Raw genomic sequence first — 25,156 nt, 5'->3', positions numbered from 1 at the left:
GACTTAAACCACTACAAGACAAGTGGACTTAAACCACTACAAGTGGACTAAAACCACTAAAAAGGGAATTAAACCACTACAAGACAAATGGACTCAAACAAATACAAGTGGACTCAAACCATTATAAGGCAAAAGCAAGAGGAAAAAAGTCTGAAAAGGAATTTTCCATTGTCAATTAAGTGTAATTTCCAAGACATGTAATAGAAGTAACAGTGTAGTACAACAGTTGATATATTGTTTTGTTTACTGGAAGGAAAAGAGGCAAACAGAAAAGATGCTCTCTCCATGTTTAGCTCTGACTCTGGGGACACAGAGCAGACCTGTCCATGTTTAGCTCTGACTCTGGGGACACCGAGCAGACCTGTCCCAGACCATCTGAGAGGTCTGGATGGTTTGAAGCTGAGCAGCAGATCAGAAATGTATTTTGGTCCTTGACCGTTCAGTGCTTTGCAAACCAACAGAAGTATTTTCAAATCCCTTCTTTGACAGACAGGCTGGAAGTCTGAGTGCATGACTATACCTAACACATCATTTCTGTCATTACCAATCCTTACTCTACCTCTCGACAGTTTCAAAAGCCACAAGAGCAGTACCCTCCGTTCCGCTTTGGTACGGTCCCAAATGGCAGCACAGAGCGCAACATAAGGAGTAACTACCCCGAGATGCACTCCCACATGGTCAAATACAACCAGAAGGGAGTGGAGGATGCCCTAAACAGCCTCAAAACAGGGTAAGTGTCAGCCAAGACTTGTAAAAACATATTTACAGAAGAACTGAGAGCCAAAGCGGAGCCAACCAGTTACATAACGGAGTAAAACAAATTTTCTTTACCCTGCTAGGAAACTGGACGCCTTTATCTATGATGCTGCTGTGCTGAATTACATGGCTGGCAAAGATGAAGGCTGCAAGCTGGTGACCATTGGCAGCGGGAAAGTGTTTGCCACCACTGGTTATGGCATCGCCCTGCAGAAGGATTCACGCTGGAAACGACCCATCGACCTGGCCCTGCTACAGTTCCTGGCTGATGGTACATTTTTCATATGTAGATGCTGAATTTCAAAGAATATTGCCAGTAAGGCTATAATAACTGCATTTGCACTTTTTCCAAACACTGAAAATAAACCCATAATGTACTGTAATGATACTATAAAAGCTCCCATACACATAAATAAACATGAAAGTAGCAAAGGAAGGAAATGGGTATGAATGTAGAGAATAAATATTATTATAGTAAAACTCATCTGAATGAGAGACGCATCATAAATGCATGGAAATAAAACCAAGTTTCAAGCGGTGATTTAAATGTGATACTTATTCTGCTAAGCTAAGCTCCTCGGGCGAGTTATTTCAAAGCCTCGGGCAAAAGCCTGGTCACCTCTGGGAGAGATATGCAATAGACAGCAAGAGGAAAGATATAGCATGTAAGCATAATGTGTCAAACTGAAAGGCCAATACACTTCTTATAGAGACATAAGGAGCAAAATCGTGTGACGAAATCTAGAAAGAATCCCATTTTATCTTTGATGATGAGCGAAACACGGGCTGAAATACACGCAAAGAACCGAAAAGTAGGGGAAACATCCAGGGATTTAATAACTAACCGATCATCAGTGGCTTGATCCGGTGCGAGACCGCCATGTTTGTTGTTGGCGAGGGAAACGTGAAGATGGGAAAGCACAAAAAACATCACTGTCTCCTAGAAACTACCTTTACATATAACTCAATCTTTTTACAAATTACACTGTAAGACAAACTGTACAAACCTTTTACATTTGTACCTGGGGCGCTGCTTATTTAGGTGCTGGGCGCTATTTGATTACTCACTCAAAGTCTCCAAATAATACTGATATTATGCAAATATCAGCTGGGAGGAGGCCTCGGGGAAGACCCAGGACTAGGTGGAGAGATTATATCTCCACACTGGCCTGGGAACGCCTCGGGATCCCCCAGTTAGAGCTGGTTAATGTGGCCCGGGAAAGGGAAGTTTGGGGTCCCCTGCTAAAGCTGCTGCCCCCGCGACCCGAACCCGGATAAGCGGATGAAGATGAGATGAGATGAGATTATGCAAATAAGTCTGTATTCTGTGCTCCTCCCTCACAGGTGACACGCAGAAACTGCAGACCGTCTGGCTCACGGGCATCTGTCGTAATGAGAAGAAAGAGGTGATGAGCAGTAAGCTGGACATTGACAACATGGCGGGCGTCTTCTACATGCTGCTCGTGGCCATGGGCCTAAGTCTGCTGGTTTTCGCTTGGGAACATCTGCTCTACTGGAAACTGCGGCATTCAGTCCGCAAATCAGAGCGCCTTGACTTCCTCCTGGCTATCAGTAGAGTAAGTAGCTCTTACATAGGGAAAACCTGCAGACATATTACTACAATTCATGCTGATATCTTTGTACAATATTTAGATATTTGTTCATTAAAGATGTAACTGAAACAACATGGGCAGTACAACTTTCCATAATCTTTTTATCAACAGTACACTGCAGTCGTTAGGTCTCATTTTATAGCATCCACTGAGTTGTGTTAAAGTTAATTAAATGCCAACCAAGTAATAAAACACTTTGTGCAGACAGAAGGTGCAGAGGATGTAATAGTTAGTTAACGGCCTTGCTACATGGAGCATCGATGCTGTTGCAAAGCCTGCTGTCTGAGTTATCCTTCAATACATTTAGAAACATTGGCAGTGCAGTAAGTCAAATCAGTACACAAGCAGGTCGAGTCAGATAGGTCAAGGGCAGCAACAATAAAAACAAATGGTAAAGGCAAATCAGTTTAAAGCAATAAAAGGATACTTGCTGAAATATTGTGACGGCTGCGATTCCTGAGAAATTGAATTTAAATTGCCCCATTAAAAAAATCCTTCATCTGTGTGTCGACGGTAGCCAGAGGTGAGCTTAGATATTCCAAACGGATACACAATTTGAAAGTAAAATAAAGCCGGTGGGATAAAAACCGAGAAACAGATATGCTGAGTGCATGATCAGCAGCTCGTTCATTTCTGTGTCTGAGCTGGTTTTAAAGATAAAGCTGTGTGCAAACAACATTTCAAACAAGAACTACCAGAAACAAAAAACCTCTTTCTGTAGTGGCAGTTTTTCATATGATTGTTTCAGATTACATTTATAAGATTAATCACTGCGTCTGTACAGAAACATGATTGAAAACCTTTGGGAGTTTGGTAGATTGCTGGGTCATTCTGGTATCTGACGAGGTTTTAAGATAATGATGATTTCACCCTTCTGTGCCTTGCAGGGCATCTACAGCTGCTTCAGTGGAGTAGAGCATACCGACCACAATGGCAGCATGCAGAGTCCGGACGTCACTACCAACTATACACAAGCCAATATGCTAAAGATGCTGAGGACAGCCAAGGACATGGTGTCCTCTGCCAGAGTGGAGAACTCTCTAGACAATGCAACCAAAACAATAGAGAACTGGAGCAGGCGGGGGGCTGACAATGTGCGGGTTGGCCTGCCACCCAGAGTGACCACCACAGACATGACTCATGGACGCCTGCCCTATATCTCCAGCATCACAGACAACCACTCACCGTACCCTCAGAGAGCCCTCACACCCACCTTCCCAATTCATTATGGGGACAGCGCCACCCAGCCCCTCCTGGATAAGCCCCGGGTGGTGACACGACCCACGCCACTCCGCTACACGCTCCCCAGCCGCAACAGTCAGCATGTCTTAGAGAGGACTTTGCCCATCTCCAGCCTCAGCAGTCCCCACATTGCCATGCGGGACCCTGTTCCCACCGGTACTTCTAACCCCCACCACAGCAGCAGGATGTATGTGGAGACCCAGCCCCGGCACCAAACATCCCCTTTTGTTCCTTACAGGGAGTTCCAGGTGCCCGATATCTACGTGGAGCACAAGGGGCCGCTGAGGAGGAAGTTTAGCTACCCCCCTGACTGTGTGAGCCGGAGGAGGCGGTCCCATAGCTATGTGTTTGATGCTGCAGACCCCAGAGTCAGGGGTGACTATGATGAACCTCGATCCTGCCTTGCTGAGTTGAGGGCCAATCACCTCCTGAACAACCACACCCCAGCTGCCATGGCCTGCTCTGCAGGACACTATCCAGGCGCCAGCACAAGCTGCAACTCCTGTATGAAGTCCTATATGGAGCCTGAAATGGATGACATACCACTCCTGGGGAAGGACAAACTCAACCGCCGCGCCTCATTCCTCAAAGCTACATGGGGCAATGACAGGATCCATCAAGTGGATGAAACAAAGCCCTCCACATCCTCCTCCTCCAACCGTGTAGACATGCCTGACCTGTTTCCACGGGTGGTAGTGGCCAACCCAAAGCCCCACAAGCTATACGGCAGTCTGGGGCACAACCTGTCCTGCTACCCCTTGGCTGCTGAGCCTGCCTACCTGGACCCAGCACATATGGGCTCCTACCCCTACAAGCAAAAGCTCAAGTACTCCGAGTCCACTCGGCTACCTTCTTACAGGGAAGCCATCCTGCAGAACGCCGCTGCCCTGCGCCGCTCCTCCTCCACAGTGGTGCACAGACACTACTCCACCTACCTGAACTCATACACAGACTTACCAGTGTATGTGGGGCCACTAGCCCAGGGACCGTCCCAGTTTTACGACAGCTCCAAGGACATGTGCCACTTGTTTCCCTGTACAAGCCACTGCCCAGATAACGCTACAATGTTGCCTCGTATGAGTGACAGGCAGGTGGTTTACCACAACAATATGTTTGGGCCCTATGATGGCACAGGAAAGAGGGAAAACCCAAGCTCTGGGAACAGAGAGCGGAGGCAGGTGTTGGTGGCTCGCAGAGTCAACAGTCCCTATGTGCCAAAGCCCTGGGGCAGGGTATCCAGCCTGGAGTCTGAGGTCTGAGCCCCCATTCTTATTGGACCTCCACCAGGCTCCCAAACTCATGCCTGGGGGTTCTCCTCTCAGCCTCTGGTTAAAGCAAAAAGTAAACTTTACACCAATAGTGTATTTGAGCGTGTTGACTCAATTATCAGTGCAATAATATCTTGGGCAGCGACGTGTAAAGGAGAAGACTGACAAGCAAATTACTGCTGGGACTTTGTAGGCCAAACTTAAAATACGTATAAAAGAAAAAGCAATGTTGAAAAGTATTTAATATAATAATTTAACCTGTTGATTGTTATTTAGAGGATTTTTAAATGCTGTGTTGCTATGTGAAAGAATTCTGGGAGACAATATACTGTAGCCTCTCAATCTGATCACGACTTGAGACTTTCTGTTCTCATTGTTTTGTTTTTTCAACACCATGTCAGTCGCCACCACTTCAATCGAGAGATAGATTATGATAATTTTGTGATCAAACCACTGACATGTCGTCCATGAATTTTCTAAGTCCGTGACCTTGGATTCGCAGCTGCTCTGAGGCTTTCTGCTCCGATGGTCATTCATGTAATCTGAGTGGGATTCTACAAAGGGAAAAACAAGAAAGGTATCACATGTATTCCCATTGTTACACTACCCTTTAATAAAGAACAATGTCATCTCAAGGGCCTTTTGGAATCATCTGTCATCTCAATCTATATGTTAAACATGCTCTCACATCATGCAGTGACATAATGGATGTGGCTCTCTATTGTTCACACACACACAATCTATTATTTCAATCTGCCAACTTTCACAGAACGGATGATTATGTGAATACGGCACATCCTACGAGTTGATATGGAGACCTTGGGCGCTATGTGCTCCGACAAAGGTCCTCGAGCCGTTTAAGAAGAACAGCCGTCAGTGAGCTGAGATGAATACATCTAAACCCACTTGACATTCATTCATTCATCCACTCATTTTCAACCTCTTGTCCCTATCGGGGTCGCGGGGGCTGGAGCCGTTCCCAGCTGACATCGGGCGTGAGGCGGGGTCCACCCTGGACAGGACGCCAGTCTATCACAGGACACATAGAGACGAACAGAGACAGACAACCATTCACACCTACGGGTGATTTAGAGTCATCAATGAACCGAACACCTGCACGTCTTTGGACTGTGGGAGGAAACCGGAGAACCCGGAGAAAACCCACGCAGACACGGGGAGACATGCAAACTCCACACAGAAGGGCCCCAGCCGGGATTCAAACCAGGAACCCTCTCACTGTGAGGCGACAGTGCTGACCATCACACCACCGGTGGTCTGAATCAGATAACTCTGTTCTAAAGAAATATTATGTGGCATTGATATGCAGCAGATGATCATCAGTATATGGTTATGGGCTTTATATTGGCAACGGAGCAGCAAATTACTTCAGAATGGACACCACTGCAATATCATAGCAGCAGCAGCATAAACAGCCAGCACTGTCGGCCGCCATATTTACAGGCACATAAACAATGACTGAGCAGAGCCAAGATTGCGTCCCTATTCCATGCTGTGTTGTATACAGTACGCACTATACACTGATATTTATATTTCCCTCTTATTGAAGTCAGTGTATGAGAAATCACCAACCTTTGCTATTTACAATATGCAATATCCCCCCCATGATTTACCTGGAGCTACCGAGCTTCTACCTGCAATATATATATTTTTTGTAGCTTTCGATTGATCCTCTTATTTTTTCTCCGTGCATCGCATTGTAGCATCTTTGTGATAGAGTTTTTCAGCATCAACACCTCATTGAAAACCTCCAGTGTGCAGTATGGGATTGGGGCACAGCTATGAATTCCCAGCAAGCGTGTGGAGATGTTCCGAAAACTATTTTTCCATCTTCCCGGATCCAATAATTGAACTTGCGTATCAGTCAATACCGAGTACCAATCCAATACCAGTGTGTTCAAAAATAAAATAATTTGATTGCTATGCTTGTCGTGTGGCCTGGCTCAGATCACACATACAGATAATTCATGTCTTACAACTTTCTTTTATTATAAAAAACAATATAAATACACTACTTTAAAAGTAGTTTTCGGAGGTAAATGACATGGAATCGGATTGGTGCGTATCTGCATACTTGCCGATAGCAGCAAGCAGCAGACTTTAGGCAGCATCAGAGGTATTTCAGGATGCTGTTATGGTATCAAATAACTCTAATTAGTAAAAGCAGCAGAGCCTTACGTTTCTGAGGTGAATCCGTGAGTGTCAGGGTGTCAGCTGAGAATCGAGGGTGGGAAGGACTTGGTTCCAGGCTGCATGGATAGGAAATAGGATAGACAGTAAATATTATAGATAATTAAGTGAATTCAACTGGCTGTGTTTACATTGTTGACACCGACGTAAAATATTCACCATAGCTTCAGGACGGGTTACAGTGAGATAAGAGGAAACAATGCAAATATTGAGTGTAATGCAAAATTAGGTTTATAACACTTATAACACTTAAACCAGCACTGCACGAATGAACAGCATGAAAACATCACAATGGATATTCCAAACAATCACCTAAACTATAATAACAAGACATGCAACCACACTTTATACCACTACAAGTTCTGCAGCAGTGCGACAAATAAGAGAGAGTAACCCTACGTCACGTGAAGGGCCTTGCCCCCTCACCAGTCAAAACAAAGGAGAAGACCACAGTGTTGTTTAGGCGCTAATACAAAAAACAGGGGTGAATAAAGGTCTGCTGTTCCCCGGTCACATAAAAAGCAGGGAACATTGGACCAGGGGGAACATAGGACCCGGGGAACATAGGACCCGGGGAACATAGGACCTTGAGAACATAGGACCCGGGGAACATAGAACGTGGAGAACAGAGAACCTGGAGAACATAGGACCCGGGAAACATAGGACCCAGGGAACATAGGACCCGGGGAACATAGGACCCGGGGAACATAGGGCCCGGGGAACATAGGACCAGGGGAACATAGGACCCGGGGAACATAGGACCCGGGGAACATAGGACCCGGGGAACATAATTAAATTCAATTAAATTCAACTTTATTTATAGTGCCAAATCATAACAAAGTTATCTCAGGACACTTTACAAACTAGGTAAAGACCACACTCTATGACTTATTTATGATAAACATAGACCCAACAACATAGGACCTGGAGAACATAGGACCCGGGGAACATAGGACCCGGGGAACACAGGACCCGGGGAACATAGAACGTGGAGAACATAGAACCTGGGAAACATAGGTACGTTCCCTTTTTAAGCACTGAAACAGCCACTGAATAGAACAGAGACACAAACTCACAACAGGAAACGTAATGGGACATGTGATTGGCAAACTTCTTATCCAATGCTACATGAGGTGCATGCTAACATATGTAAAAAAGTGGGTGGAGCTTTGACAGTTGGAAAAGACCACCTTGTTGCAAAACAAAAGTGCATTTAATATAAATGCTAAGTCATGTGAGTGTAGCAGCTAGTTCAGTATCTGGATATCTGGATATCAATCTTATTTAAATAATCCAATATAACAATAAATAATCTGTACACCATACAACACTCTGTCCTTAAATCCTTAATTTAAGACTTTTCTTCCACTTACCAAAAGTAGTTTTTGCGCCAAATTAACTGTTTAATGTTCATAAATCCACTCGTAGTCGGTTCGGCTCGGTTCTGGGCTTTAAACTACTCATACAAACATTTTCTGAAACGTCAATACAGTAAATTAATGGAGCGACTTACTTCCGGAACGGGAGCCGTTCATTAAAGTGGGCGGAAGTGACGCATGAACACAGCCAAACCAGGATAGTTACCGAAATTAAATTATTAAATTACTCTAAAACAAATTACAATGTAGTCACGGACACATTTACTTTGATTAGTGGGAAGAAAAATAAACTTTCACCTCCAAAAAAAACTTTTTTGGAGGTTATAAACAAGGCGAGTTGCCGTGGAAACGGTTGACAGCAGATTTCGGGGTTCACCACCCTCGTCTGCAGGGACCGGAAGAGGGCGCTGTAAAATAACACAAAATAAAATGCTATTAATTAGCAATAAATAATATTAATAAATAAATAAATAAAAATTAAAACATATTTATTTTTAAAAAATATATAAATATTTAATTATAGAAGTATTTTCTTTGTTTAATACTAAAACATTTATAAAATTAATAAAATAATAAATAAATATTGACTATAAAAATAAATATTTGATAAATAAGGCATTATATTAAATAAATAAATAAAATATTAACATATAAATCAGTCAATATAGTTCAATAAATATATATAAAAAATAATAGTTTTTTATTATGAGGGAAAGTCAGAGGACTTTTTATTTATTTCAGGGTAGTTTTATTTTTAAATTCTACAACATTTACATTTTGATTTAATTAAAAAGGTATATAGATATATTGAACTATATGGACTTATTTATATAAATTAATATTATTGCCAAATGTTTTATTCCAGAGTATTTGTTATATATTTATTTGTTTATTCATTAATTTAATATTATATGGGGTTGATGGCTATTTTGTTTTATCTTTAAATACTTTAGTAAACTGTTTTTGTGTCATTGTTAATTAATATTATTTATTAATTTATTTACTTATGTATTTATTGGTTTAATACTGACTTAATGGAATTCCTTATTTACCCGTAAAATCAGTATAACTCTGTTTCAGTTTATTTTATTTATCATTCCATCACATGGAAATATTTTGTCTTTCATTCATTCATTCATCTTCAGCCTCTTGTCCCTGTCGGGGTCACGGGTACCAGCTGACTCCGTGAGGCGGGGTCCACCCTGGACAGGACGCCAGTCTATCACAGGACACATAGAGACGAACAGAGACAGACAACCATTCACACCTACGGGTGATTTAGAGTCATCAATGAACCGAACACCTGCACGTCTTTGGACTGTGGGAGGAAACCGGAGAACCCGGAGAAAACCCACGCAGACACGGGGAGAACATGCAAACTCCACACAGAAGGGCCCCAGCTGGGATTCGAACCAGGAACCTTCTTGCTGTGAGGTGACAGTGCTAACAACCACACCACCGTGTAACCATATTTTGTCTTACTATACACAATTTACCAAACTTTGAGATCTCCACTAGAATCTGTTTTAAGTGTGGATTTAAACCGCGTGTCTGTTTGGGTCAGTGAACTTTAAGAAGTTAAAATAAAAAAAACGAACCTCCATTCATCTTATGGCGTTTGACGTGCTGGCGAACGCACTTGAAAACAAACAAATGAGGGTTTTTTTCCCACTCTGACATTGTTTCTATAAGACAAATGTTAACGCCACACCCCATCCTTAATCCTTAAAGAATAAAAACAGTTGTGACAGTAAAATGACATTCAGTACACAACGCAGCCTTAAACCGTCCTGTCACAGCCGTTACACACTTGCACTGTTTAAATATTACAGCTCACAGTGTCCTGATTAAACACGACTTCACACATTATATTGGGACAGAGTTCAGCACTTTTGTACATCACATGAATATGAATAGTCCTCTAAAAAACCCCAATAATCCACGTTAATGCATAATCCTCACGCTTTGGGCTCTTGTGCGTTTCCAGGTAGAGGCCCAGAGACAAACATGGATATAACGGTGCAGCCGTGAGGCGTTTATGTGTCCTGCGCTCCTCTGGGACGCCGGCAGAATTGATGGGAGCTGCAGCTGATTGCACTGCAGATGATAAATGAATCTACACGTGCTGATAAAATATCACCAGCCATTTGCGATGTCCAAAATATCCACAGTTGCACACATGTGTGTTACTGGACTGTGTGCTGTTTGAAATATTAAGGCCATTAACACGAAGCTGAGTTTGGAGAATAAAACAATTAACCTTGATTGATTATTCCACATTAGCATCAAAGTTAGACTCCCGTAAAAGAGTATATCATGCTATAAAATCCATAATATTCATCAGTCAGTCGATATGAAGACAAGTTGTGTCATGTGATAAGTTGTCAAGCAGCATTAAGAACAACGACTAAACAATGGGGTAATTATTGGATCGTGAAGCTGACAAGAAGCCCGTCAATGCTGGAATCATCAGTCGCACTGGACATTAAAGAGTCCCCCGTTACTTCCCCTCGTGTCTGAGAGGAAACACATTTTAAAGATGACCTACTGTACTATTTTGTCAGGACCCAAAGAACCAGGTCGTGGGTACAAGCGTCTGAAATGTGTTTCCTCAGGAGGGGGTCTGGAGTCTCCCTTAGAGAGAGGGGGAGAAGTTCAGCATCCGTGAGGAACTCGGAGTAGAGCCGCTGCTCCTTTGCGTTAAAAGGAGCCAGTTGAGGTGGTTCAGGATCATCTGGTAAGGATGAACCCTGGGCGCCTCCCTAGGGAGGTGTTCCAGGCACGTCCAGCTGGGAGGAGGCCTCGGGGAAGACCCAGGACCAGGTGGAGAGATTAGATCTCCACACTGGCCTGGGAACGCCTCAGGATCCCCCAGTTAGAGCTGGTTAATGTGGCCCCGCCAAATGTCCGAAGCAGTTGGAGCTGATATCAAATAGTCTTTACCCTGCCAGCTTCATACCACAAAGTCAGGCACAATAAAAGTCCTGGACGGCATAACTGTTCAAACCCACTACATGTTGACATAATCACTGCTACAATTACACAGGCGTCAATACTCTATGCCATTCAATAGCTTCAACAGACAGTTACGGAGTGTGGCGGCAATCTTTACTGTGATGAATGACAGTGAATATAATAAAGCAAAAACACAATCGAACACAGTCCAGCAGGAAAGTGAATCTGAAATGACAACAACAGACGTCACTGCAGTGTTTACACTTTACAAACACTGCTGCACATAGCTAGCTGCATGCTAATGTGAGGGAAAGCTGCATCTTGGTTGGTATTGTTAATTTCTCCAAATTGTCACGTGTGACGACGGAGAATACACTGAGGAGGGGACCCAAATGCAGACACGGAACTCAGGAGACGGTATTAACAAATTTAATAAAACTTATTTTACAAAAAGGTGCTTTAAACACAAAACACACGAAGAAATGATACAAACTCACACGATGAATGGACACAAGAGGAACAGGTACACAGGGAGACATCAGGGTATGTTGAGGGTATGATCCGGCACCGAGTGAGACTCAGGACCGGGTTAATATACAGAGTGTCAGGTGATCAATGTTAACGAGGATCACCTGCCAGGAAAACAAACTCAAACCAGAAAACAGAAAGGGAGCACATACAGAAAAACACCGACAGAGAGAGACAAAAACAACAAGTAAAAAGGAGAGAGAGAGACTGTCCAGAAGCAATCACAACACAAATTTTCAGATCTTATTCCTGCTGGAAGACGTTTGATCGTCTTTTGGTTTAGAAGCTTTTATTGGTGATTTCTTGCTGTAAAAAAGTAAAAAAGTTGCGTCTTTACTCTGTTATAGTCGGCCTAAAACAGCCTGTTGCATGATGTTAAAGCCTTGATCCCTGCAAAGAATATCTACATCAACGCATCTAGCAGGTATTAACTAGCATCATCCCTGTTTATCAGCCGGTATGGATGTCCGCAGGCGCCGTATTTTAGTGTTGTTTATTTGTGAGTAAAGGCCTTAATCCGTGTGGTGTGCTGCCTCCTGCACGCTCTACACGAACACAGCATTTCCAGTAAGTTAGAAGCGTCCGACACGGAGAATCTGAAGGTTGATCATTGAAGGTTAAACGCTCTGTGTCGCTCCGTCTCAGCGTGGTGCTCTCTCCAACTGGAGCTCCTCACTGACACCACTGGGCGATGAGCACTTTTCACTGTATCCTATAGAAACGTGACCTCTAATTGGACAAAGAGAGATTAACGCCAGGAGCACTTAATACGTGTGAGAACGGACTCTCGGCTGAATGAACCCCGCGGTAAATCTCTGCAGATGAATATATGAAGTCTTTCACTATGCTCACTCATCACACCCATCACTCACTTCACATAATAACTAATGATTAATTCGGCGATCTGTGTGCTCTGTAACGTGACAGTCATTCCCCCTCACTCCTCTTTTTAAGATGTATGAACTCACAGAAGGTGGGTGTGCCAAGACGGGCCATGCGAGACAATTCACTTCCCAATTTTACCCCCTAAATACTGGACAGGATCATATCTGGCATCAGGGAAGAGTTTATGAATACGATTTCACTCTTGATTCCCTCAGCGTGCAGAGGTGCATCTGAGCCGCTGGAGTGAATCTGTAGTCAGAACGCTACAGGCCTCAGGCGTTCACTTTGGGAGGTATATGTTAAATGAAACATTCATTTTCCCTGCTGCCGCCCCTCAAACTGGTTGAATCATTACCATCTGTTTCATTAGCTGAGTTGGAGAAAAACAAATTTTGCTGAGGGCTGACACAGCGGATACCGCCACATACCTGCGGCCGTGCTCACAAAACATCTCCAGGCTCAAAGTATCCCCTTAAAACACGAGTGCGTCAGCCCTGAGTTTAGAATAAAGGGTTTCATCGCTAACAGCAGCTGCTAACTCTGTGAAAAGTTAGAGGAGTCAGGAGAACTCCTAAGTGACTAAGGGCGCACTCACACTGTCCTTCCGCACCGCGCCCCGTGCTTTAGGGTCCTTGTCCCCCCCTCCAGGCCCGTTTGTACTCACACTACCTGGGCCTCGGAGAATGCTTCTTGCTGCCTATACGTCATCACGCCGTAACACGTCACACGCATTGATGACGTCATGGCGATGCGTGGCTTTGTTTACAAATCTTTCCGTAGACCTCAGAGTTTTTGTGCGTCTTGTCGACTGTTTTTGAATCTTTTCATCGACCAAATCTGCAGTAAACACTCCACCTCCGCATCACACCAACGTGAACCTTTCACCGCCATTGTTTTAAATGTCCGCGCATGGTCCCTCCTTCTTTTTTCTATGTCCCAACAGGCGCACAGGAAATGACCTCAGAACCGCCGTAGGCCTCGTGCTCGTACACGTGTGCACGCTCGTGCTCGTACACGTGCGCACGCTCGTGCTCGTACACGTGCAAACGTGCTTTACAAAAGCCCACCTCTCCCAAACGGGCCGTGGACGGCAAGTGTGCCACAGCTATGCGCGGAGTGGGTGCACTCACACTGGTCAAACGCACTGGGCTTTAGCCGAAAAACCTGTTTTGGTGCAGTGCAGAAGGACAGCGTGAGTGCGCCCTTAAGATAAGTCCACCTAACAGCTTGATGCTTAATCATGATTTTCCCAAAAACAATTTCCTGAAATTGCCAAATCCGATGCCTCTACTCTTCATATTCAGGTTTGAAGTGACTTACATGTAACATCAGTGTTTCTCTAGCCTGAAACTCCTCACAACCAATAACGTCACGCACACGCACATACACGTCATCGCCATGACGTCATCAATGCGTGTGACGTGTTACGGCGTGATGACGTATAGGCAGCAAGAAGCATTCTCCGAGGCCCAGGTAGTGTGAGTACAAACGGGCCTGGAGGGGGGGACAAGGACCCTAAAGCACGGGGCACGGGACGGAGGCACAGTGGGAGTGCGCCCTTAATCAAATGAGCCGGACTCACACGGAACATCTTTAAAAATCTGAAAGAAAAAGCAGTGGAATCATGTTTTTTGGTCCAGCTGCTCCAGAGAGAGTCGACACATCGCTGAGGGAGGTAACAGCTCAATATGTTCTGTAAATTGCAGATTAGCTGCTGGTGAGAGATTCAAGTGTGTGTCTCTGGATATTTCTCCGTTCATACGGAGGTGTAGAGAAAAAAAGACTTTACCCTTCACTTCTCCGAGACCCCTCTGCTTAACCCACAGACAGTGTGTTAGTGAGGCGTTCAATCAAAGCACCTGGATGGATAGTTGGAAGAGAGCCACACACACACACACACACACACACACACACACACACACACACACACACGGTGACCCACGGCGGCCCTTCTCATTAGCTCAGTCATGATGTGTGGACCCGAGCTGACCAGCCGAGCGGAGTTTCGGTAGAGACCCGCGGCCTTCTGTTTGTTTGATGAATCCTTGAACTCCCCTTCCACTGCGGGGATGACAGCTCCGCGGAGGGAGACGCAGAGCCGCAGGGGGGTGGACAATATAACAGAAATGGAACAAGAAATATATATATATTTACTTTTATCACACTAGATACAAAGGCAGCAATACAGGGAAGTCAGCTGAAGCTCGACAGAATTAGAAGGAGAAGAAGGGATGACAAAGGGCCGCAGGTTTGAGTCCAGCCCAGGCGAAATGATGCAACCAAGATCCAACGGTTAGTGCTGGGATGTAGCTATAAGTAGAATTTTTAACTTTTTTTTTGGGACTTTCAGATATGAATATTATTCAGAGCAAGAAGCAAAAAAAACTCTGGTTACATTTAAAAACATGTTTGTTTCTATTAAACAAGTAAAAAAACTAAAGAAAAACGTCAATTTAAGACGCAGATTTTTACAACTTACACAAAATTTGTGAACGTATGCCGACGATTTTCTCTTACATGTCACACCTTTTGTTTTACTACTTCACTTTTTTTAACATGTAGGAATCAAGCCAACCAGCAAATACCCTTCTTTGACGCTCAACTGCTAAGTGGAGACATGGGACATGTTACCTTTCCTTTTTTTGTACTAATTTATTTGGTCGTTTTTCCCGCCTTTATTATATCGGATAGACGGGAAATGGGGTGAAAGAGAGGGGGGACATGCAGCAAAGGGCCGCAGGCCGGAGCCGAACCCTCGGTCTCTGCCCCGAGAACCCTCAGCCTCCTTAATTGGGGCGCGCCCTCCAACTACCGCCCATCTTTGCTTTTAGGTCGTTGTTCCATTTAACACGGCAGTTCCAGGCCCCATATTGTGCTAAATTAACTATAACAAGACATTTTAAAAGCTGATCACGCTGCAAGTAACAAAGTTCTTCTGCATAAAAACCAAAAACACCATCTTGACGAATGAATTGGCATCATACGTGATAAATGTCATTAATTAATTCAAACGTCTGTCGCATTAAATCAATCAACATTAATGCTTTTACATTAGTGTCATTCGTGCCTCAGAGGACGGGTCCATAAGCCGGGGAGACCGGCTGGGGCCCGGCCCCTGGTGGTTCCAGCCTGCTGCACGGGGCTCCAGCATCACATTGTATTTGTGTGCAGATGTCTCTGCATCTGCACCCCCGGTTAGTAAGCAACCATCGGCGTGTGCTGGCGCAGAGTGAAGCGCTCTGAGCCGGCCAGTACGCGGGGCCCAGGAGATCCTCAGCGGAGCAGATTGTTGGCCATGACGGAGCCTGATTCCCGTCACGCATTATCCAAGGCCTGCAGATAAGTCCAGATCCCACAGGGGCCTTCCTCTGAGCTGCACTGTCGGGAAAAGATGGTTTGACCACATGTGAGGGTCTGTGGTGCCAGGACAGCATCGGAATGAGATGGAAACAGAAACAGCGCTGGGACTCACAGTGGTATGCTGCCGTACGTTGTTGGGCTCACATCATGTCATGGTTCTGTGGAACAAAGAGAGAAACTGTATTTTGATATTTGATTGACAGCCTGTCACAACAGTTGTTGAGCCAGTAAATAGCATCAGACGAACCAAGCACATTGTGTCTTTGCCTGAATGTTTTGGATTATTTACACTTAAATACGTTTAAGTGCATGAAATGACAGATTCAGAAATCACAGCCTGAACAAAAACAGAAGTAAATATAAAACAACAACAACCATAACCAACGGGTTTGTTCAGAAGTGACTGTAACGGATCAACCCGTCCTCATCCCAACTCAGGACTCTTTGGCGTCACTTGTCAGTGCTCAGGTAGCCTTGTACCTCAAAAGTATGATGTTCCCTGTCACTGTTTTGAACACAGGGAGGACGACGTTTACGCTGTGAACTCACATTAACCTACATGGTTATGTTCAGGCAACAAAACCACCAACAAAACGAGTTTGAAACTGCCATGACGCACGGGACATGAACGGGACACAGTCTCCTGGTCGAAAGTCCGGTATCACCCCAACCGACACACATGGCACCTTGGTGCATCAGGGCGACCGCCAAGAGCTTTAAAAAGACAGCAGCATCGATGCCTTGGGAATGAGAACATCCTGACCTTACTTCCAATTTACAACACGTAACTGGGACTCTTGTAAGGAGGACTTTCACCCAGGAGACCAGGGTTTGAGCTCTGTCCATGTCCTGTGTTACTGCGTTCACACCGGGAGCAATGGAGGCGATTATAGCGCCTGGAACACAAGTATTGCTTGTTGTGCTAAACAGAAAGCTATGCTAGTGCTAACAGGGATCTGAGTGCTTCTTAAAGAACAGAAATGAGTTCTCAGATGACGTGTGTGGCTCTTGTGTTGTAGTGAGATCAGGTCATCAGTGATTTAACCTCTGAAGCCGTACAGGGTGCTGCCCCGTCTCCTGTAAATCAGACCGGAATACACTTCACTCTTTCTTCTTCTGGATTTCTGGTGGCTCGATGCCTAAAGGCACGTCACTGCCATCCACAGTCCATAGTTATATCCATAGGAACAGTGTGGATTTCCCCCAAGCCCTGCAACAATGACGTCTTTGGCGATCCCCTGGATGTATGGATGTTATCCCATCTGGATCCCCTTGATGTTATCCCCACGGATAACTTTGATGACGCTTACCGCAATCTCAACACTGATTGGCTGTCCGTGCACAGCGTCACTCGTTGAGACAATGGACGCGCTCAACACTTCATCACGCCCGAATCGCGTCACCGGAAGCGACATCGTGCGTCATCATCGATTACATTGTTTTTTGAATGGAAGCTTGTCGCTTTCATCGCCTCTTTCGCTTTTGGTGTGAATGCCCGGTTACCCTGCAGCACGGCTCTGTTCATCAACCGGGAATCGACCCCGCTTTAATGCCTCTCCTTGACCCCAATCATCCAATCAAACACGACCCCATCCTTCCCGTATGCTAGCTATTCCAAATAAAGCTACTTTCATGGCGTCCAATGGCGTGGTCTTGTTAGCGAACACATGGTTACAGTTAAAAAAAGGAGCGCACATTAACTGTTGCGTCTATGACGGGACACAAACTCCACTTCCTTGCATTGTATTCATGCAGATCCATTCCGCTGACTTCACATCGCTGTGGGCTCTCTACGTCTGTCACTGGCACTTAACGTTGGCATTGGACTAAAAACAGGAGGTGATAATTCCTCAGGATGCTGGGCTGCATCTGCACTGATTGAATGTGTGTTTGTTGTTTTTTAATCTGGAGCTGGTTCACCTTGCAATGCTTTCAACACTTTATATTTGTTTATAAAGCACTCAGTTATTAGGAATTTCCATATTCTGTCTGCAGTTTCTTTCTTTCTGCCGAAGCCTCTCTCCTTGTTTATGTACAATTCTTTGTTTTGTTGTTTTGTGCAGCACTTTGCAAAACAATTGGATATATCTTATATGTAATAATATATAAATTTAAAATAGCACAAATGCCCTTCATCTTGAGTGCAAAGTGGTCGTAATTTATCTTTTTTGTTCTGGTATGTGACAATAATTTGATAGCACACACACGACCGTATGGCCTTATCTCTTCAATCCAATTTCAAGACGTTTTCACTTTCTCAAACCACATTTTGCCATCTGGCCGAGGAACCAGTGACCTGCTGTTCACACACACACACACACGACCCACACACAGACACACACGCTTGATACCATCAGTTCCATCATGCAAAGTAAACGACCGTACCTCTCTCTGACACTGATGTGACAGCTGAAAGGAGACAGGAGGAAAGTTGTGATTTGAAGTGCAGTCTTTTTAAATGTTTAACTTTTCCACCTATGTGTGTGTGTGTGTGTGTGTGTGTGTGTGTGTGTGTGTGTGTGTGTGTGTGTGTGTGTGTGAGCTCTTTTGTCACGTCAGGTGTCCCCGGCTCATCTTATTGACATGCACCGTAAAAGCCTCAGCGTGGTTTGATTGGAAATGTCACAGCGTAATGACACAATGAAAGCCACACTGTCCTCCTTCTGTTGCCCAGTTGACTTAGTGACCTTGATGAGTATTTACTCCCAATTAAAGTGACATGACGTTAATTACGCCACAGCTTGATCAATTAACACAAAGGGTAGCGACTCGAGACCGTTTGGAAACACAACTGATTTAATGACCTCTAATCGTTCTCCTCCCTCCTCCTTTAAGAGCGTGATCACACTATCCTTTTGGCCGCGGCCAAAACCGGTTTTTCAGCTAAAGCCTAGTACCTTTAAGCAGTGTGAGCGCACCCGCTCCGCGCTCAACTGGGGCCAGCTGGGCCGCCACGGCCCGCTTGAAATAGGTGGGCTTTAGCGGAGCCGTTTGCACGTGTACGAGCAAGAGCGTGCGCAGTTGTACGAGCACAAGCACGAGCCCTACGGCAGTAGCGTTATGTCCGCCTGTTCGGACATGTAAATAGAAGGACGGACCATGCGCGGATATTTAACAACAACAACAATGGTGGTGAAAGGTTCACGTTGTGTTTACTGCAGATTTGGTCGGATGAAAATATTCAAAAACAGTCGACAAGACGCACAAAAACTCAGAGGTCTATGGAAAGATTTGTAAACAAAGCCACACACACGCGATCAATGCGTGTGACGTGTTACGGCTTGAAGGCGTATGGACAGCAAGAAGCATTGGCCGTGGCCCTGGCAGTGTGAGTACAAATGGGGCTGGGGCGCTGGAGGGAGAGGGAGGGGGGACAAGTACCCTAAAGTCCGGGTCGTGGTCCGGGAGGACAGTGTGATCACGCTCTAAGTCATGTTCATGTCACTGCCACTGTCATGCCACTTGCCGCATGATGGTGTATGATGCAGGACCACGGCAGCAGGCATCAACACGATCAGCAGAGACCTGCGAGACGACAAAGCACAAACAACTCCGGGGAAGAAGTTGAATTAGTAACATGCACTGATGAGACATGGATGATACAGACAGAGAGGAGAGAAGCTCAGAGGATCAGGAGCAGGATTAGATTCAGAACGACACGCTTCGTCCTTCACGAAGCTTTGGTCTTGAAGCCGCCTGTCACGCGGAGTAGCACGGTATCTGAATCCACCGAATGAAGCCGGCCTTAAAATAAAGCCAAGGTGAAAAGTACAAGAGAGACGCTGTGTTTCTGCACCGCTGACACAGCTCGGACGTGAACAGTGTCGACAACGGTTGCTTTCTGTTGAAAAATGGGACATCAGTTAATCAGTGTCATCCACTTCTGATGTCATTCGCTATCAACCTTCATCCTCCTCTCATCACATCCTTAATCCTCCAGGGTTGCATGTCTATGGTTATGGCTGGTGCAAGGGCAATGGGAGTGCTTTAATGGGGTCCTCCCTTCCTCCATTTCATTTCCCATGTCTATGAGACGAGAGAGACATGAAAGGAGGACTGGCCTCCTTTTGGAGAGCTACTCCCTTTGTGGTAATGAGAGAGAGAGCCAGGGTCCAAGGTTGAGTAAGAGAAAAAGAGATTCTGTTCATTTTTGAGAAAATTGCGGAGACCGTGTTTGTATGCACGCTGGGGAGCCTGCGAGTAATCAAGGTAAAATCAATAAAAGCTTAATGTTCCCTGAAGAAACTACAATGTCAACATGCTGGGCCGTTCAACCCCCCATCCCTTTTCTCCTAAAGGAAGGAATGGCTTCACAGAATTACTTTACTGAATCTATCAATCAATGAACTAAGGGGACTGAACGGTACGAGACACTTCCTCTATCTGTAAAACGATGACGAGGGCAGCGTTGACATTAAAGACTGTGGGAACCGAACATCGCAAATTTGGCCGGCGTGATGAACCCCCACATCTTCAATGACCACTGAGGGCGCACTCACACCGCACCGTGCCCAAACAGGTTTCACGGGTAAAGTCTAGTTCGTTTGACCAGTGTGAGTGCAACCGAACCGCTCCTAGGTGCGGCGCGCTTGCCGTCTACGGCCCGTTTGGGATAGGTGGGCTTTTGTAAAGCACGTTTGCACATGTACAAGCACGAGCGCGCGCACGTGTACGAGCACGAGGCCTACGGCGGTTCTGAGGTCATTTCCTGTGTGCCTGTTGGGACGTAGAAAAAAGAAGGAGGGACCATGCGCGGACATTTCAAACAATGGCGGCGAAAGGTTCACGTTGGTGTGATGCGGAGGTGGAGTGTTTACTGCAGATTTGGTCGATGAAAAGATTCAAAAACAGTCGACAAGACGCACAAAAACTCCGAGGTCTACGGAAAGATTTGGAAACAAAGCCACGCATCGCCATGACGTCATCAATGCGTGTGACGTGTTACGGCGTGATGACGTATAGGCAGCAAGAAGCATTCTCCGAGGCCCAGGTAGTGTGAGTACAAACGGGCCTGGAGGGGGGGACAAGGACCCTAAAGCACGGGGCACGGGACGGAGGCACAGTGGGAGTGCGCCCTGAGTTGCCCTTGAACAATTCTTTTAACACTTAGCTGCTGGAGTCGTGCTGCTCTGTGGCAAGTGTTGTTCCCTTTTTGTTCTTTTTGAAAAATGTCATTCAACCACGATGTGTCAAGACTTTCAAGAACAATTCGATTGTCACATTTCCCCATTCGTCACATGCGGCTCTTGGGGGACAGTCCTGTGGTTGTTGCTCGCTTGCTCTGAGCTCTCCAATAACGGGTTTACAGTTGAAATCTTGTCGCATTTCGTACAGATGCTCAAGGGTGCTCTGTGCCTCTGTACTAAACACCAAAGGCTGTGGCAGTACTGACAGCCTGAGAATGAGAACGGGCTGCAAACTTGCCCAAAGGGACTCACCAAGTGCCCCTCGTCAGTCTAAATGTCCAAGTACGTTGCAAGTCAGTGTAAATAACCTTCTGGTCAACCAAACTGCCTCAAGGTCGGTTCAGATGCCCGTGTGGTAAACCCAAGAGCTCTTCGACTCTAATCAAATGCACCTGTGATTGCCCAAGAGCATTTCCTGTTGGTTCAAATGCCCTCGTGCTCTTCAAATAAATAAATAAATTACCCTCTGATCAGTTCATATCCCCAACTTCTAATTGATCCAAATGGCTCTCTAGTCAGCCCTACTCCTGTTTTAGTCAGCCAGAGCATCCTTGTAGTTGTGTGAGATTGGCAGCTGGCCCAAGCACCTCTCTTGCCAATTCAAATTCCCCTATTCACTTTAAAGGGCCACTTTCGTCAGCCCAAGTTTGTCTTAATGACCTTTTAGTCAACCAAAGTGCCTCGATAGTCTGTCCAGATGCCCCTGTGATCAGCCAAAGTGCCCTTCTACTTGATCGAAATGTGCTTGGTCAAGAGACACTTCCAATCAAATCAAACCAATCTTTACTTATATGTCACTTTTTAAACTTTTCACAGTAGCACAAAGGGCCTTACAGAAAATAAAAGCAAAACAAAACATGAACCACAAAGAAACACCATGAAAACCCAAACCTCCCACCCCCAAAAATATACACACACAGATACACAAAGACATACACACACACACCAACACACACCCACTGACTGTTGCCATTGACTGTTGACATTTCTGGGCCCCGTGATCTGAGGGGAGGAAGGATCTACCTCTGGGGGCCGCGTACACTGAGAGGAATCATGGCTGCAGGGGGCGCCGCCACAGGGACCCTTCTTGTGTGAGGTTGGCAGTCGGCCCAAGCTCCTCTCTTGCCAATTCAAAGGCCTCTTTGGACGTGAAAGGGGCCAATTTTCTTACCACAAGTATCCATTGAGTTTGTCTTAATGACCTTCTAGTCAACCAAAGAGCATATCTAGTCCCACCAGATGACCCTATGATCAGCCAAAGTGCCCTTCTACTGCAAATGTGCTTAGTCATAGGACATGTCTAATAAAGTGCCTGATTTCAACCTGGTTAAATGTCCCTCTAGTCAGCTCTAGTGCCCTTTACTCAGGCCAAGCATCATAGTTCTTGTGTGAGATTGGCAGTTTGCCCAAGCTCCTCTCTTGCCAATTCAAAGGCCACTCAAGTCATTAAAAAGGCCCCATTTTTTCAGCCCAAGTGCCCAAGTGCCCTTTGAGTTGCTCTTAATGATGTTCTAGTCAACCAAAGTGTCTCTCTAGTCTGTTCAGATGTCCATGTGATCATCCAAAGTGCATTTCTACTCGATCCAAATGACCCATGACTGGAAAAAGGACACTTCTAGTCAGTCCAAGGACCTGATTTCTAGCTGCCCCTCTAGTCAGCTCCACTGCCCTTCTAGTTGGAGCTTTTTCTAATCAGTTAAAAGGCCCCTCTGGTCTCATGAGGAGGTCTTATGAACATCACAATCAAGCCAACAGTGTGCAGATCGCAGGTGTAACTGTGGTTTAGAGACAAGGTGTTAGTGTTTAAAACAGAGCGATCATGCTCAGCAAACCCTCCGTGGATAAATAAGGCAAAGAAAATCAACAGCATCGTTTCAACAGATATCAATCCGCTGTTGTATATCAACATCATAAACAACTTGCCACATCTGCAAACAGTCTTCAAGGCCAGGGTATGTAGTTACAGTAGCAGTGTCATAAAGCATACCCTCAGCTTCCTATCCTTCCAGACAATGCCATCCATCAGATCGGCTTGATCCATGAATTGTTTTCAGCCCCGTAGCTAATGAGCCTGCAGTCCGGCAACAAGGAATCCACTCATCCTCATATTCTCCTATGGATTTCACCACCTCAGACATTACAGATGGTTGACTCCTGATCATTTTTGTTATTGATTTTCGTCACAAGGCCAAACGTGGCAGAGCAACAACGCAGGAAAGATGACCACATAAATCTGCTATGATACATGCAGCACACAGGAGGTTCTGCAGCACAGACGCACACCAGCGATTAGGAGAGGGAGGGTCATCCTGATTAAAATTTAAACTACATTTCAAGTTTTCCAGATTCTTGTCTTTCAGTGCTTTTGTCACCGTATTTCCATTTCTCAGTTGCCCTTCAAAGCTTCAATGAGTCGATCCCAACGAAGACAATAATATGCCTTTACTACAATGTATGCACAATATATGCAATATATGAATAACGCGCTGCCATGAAGCAGCTGTTAATAGCTTCGACCCTACTTTCAGGTTCAGGTTCGGGTTACTTTATTGATACCCAAGGGTAAACTAGTTTCGCAGTCGAGAGTTGAAACATCCATCACAAGATGAACAATAAAAACAAAACATGGAACGGATTAGAGTCCCTGTCGTGGTCACAGGGGGGCCGGAGCCGATCCCAGCTGACATGGGGCGTGAGGCGGGGTCCACCCTGGACAGGACGCCAGTCTATCACAGGACACATAGAGACAAACAGAGACAGACAACCATTCACACCTACGGGTGATTTAAGAGTCATCAATGAACCTAACAAGCTGGAAGCTGGCACTCACTGTGTAGGGGGACTGTAGGGAAGGGGAACCACAGGTGAAAACAATCGGGAATCGGGGAATGACGTCAGACCGGTGACACAAGAGGAAGGGCAAGTGACCTGGAACGAGAGGAGAGTTATCTTTCAAAATAAAACAGGAAATTCACAAGACAAAAACCCAAAGACAGGACAAACCTCACCGCGGCGTGACACCGCTCTATGTTTTGCAGGAAGATCTCAGCGTGGAAAGGCTTTACAACACTGTCAATTTTGAATTTACGTGTATTCCTGTCAAATCTGCGTCTTTGCATTGACTGTGTGTGTAATGAGGCTACACCAAAGTATGATGTCAGCCCCCCATGAGAAAAACTGCACGTCTACTCCTGCAAGGGTAAATCTTAATTTCCTCCTCTGACACATGAAATGAAGCGACTACATGCGCTTATTGATACTGTTTAGCTCTTTCCCTTGCTTTCCATGCTTTACATTTAAATGTGTAAAGGCATACACACAGAAAAATATAATAAATAAAAGGCAAAAACATAAAAAGCAACAACAGACAGACCCAAGAGACACCTTTACACAAAACAGAGGTGAAGACCGCGATAGTTTTGTGCGAGTGGGAGAGGTAAGGAGTAGTGTTGGAGTTGTGAGTTAACAGCCACTTTTCTCTGAAGTGGAAATTTCCCTGGAGGAAATCAGCGAGAAAGTAGAAAGCATTTATGTGCTCACTCCTCCCTATTGCAAAGAAATTATCCTGTACACACCCCCCACGTCTCCAGGAGCCGAGCTGCCTTGACCTTCAGCGCGCTCTACCTGTTGTAAAGCCTCTCAATTTGCGCTGGGAATAAAAAAGGGAGGTAGATTGAGCATCAGAGAATAACGCACTCTGACACATCCATGAATTCGAAATGAAAAACAAATGGACGGAAACAAATGGACGGAAGCAAACGACCGGCATTCAGTTT

General features: G+C 45.2%; 1 protein-coding gene across 1 annotated transcript in view; it reads left to right on the top strand.

Annotated features, from left to right (window-relative positions):
• grin2ca (glutamate receptor, ionotropic, N-methyl D-aspartate 2Ca) overlaps window positions 1-4,870 on the top strand; it is a gene marked incomplete at both ends in the record, with an annotated part of 63,572 nt that extends 58,702 nt beyond the window's left edge. Inside the window, 4 exons of the mRNA XM_083930655.1 lie at window positions 570-730; window positions 840-1,027; window positions 2,101-2,333; window positions 3,257-4,870. Of these exons, the coding sequence (XP_083786781.1) occupies window positions 570-730; window positions 840-1,027; window positions 2,101-2,333; window positions 3,257-4,870 (2,196 nt within the window). The remainder of the gene's footprint in view (window positions 1-569; window positions 731-839; window positions 1,028-2,100; window positions 2,334-3,256) is intronic.
• Window positions 4,871-25,156: the final 20,286 nt, after the last annotated feature.

This window comes from Echiichthys vipera, assembly GCF_963691815.1.
Source record: "Echiichthys vipera genome assembly, chromosome: 17".
Taxonomy (NCBI): domain Eukaryota; kingdom Metazoa; phylum Chordata; class Actinopteri; order Perciformes; family Trachinidae; genus Echiichthys; species Echiichthys vipera.
This window is presented reverse-complemented; position numbering and strand designations above follow the sequence as displayed.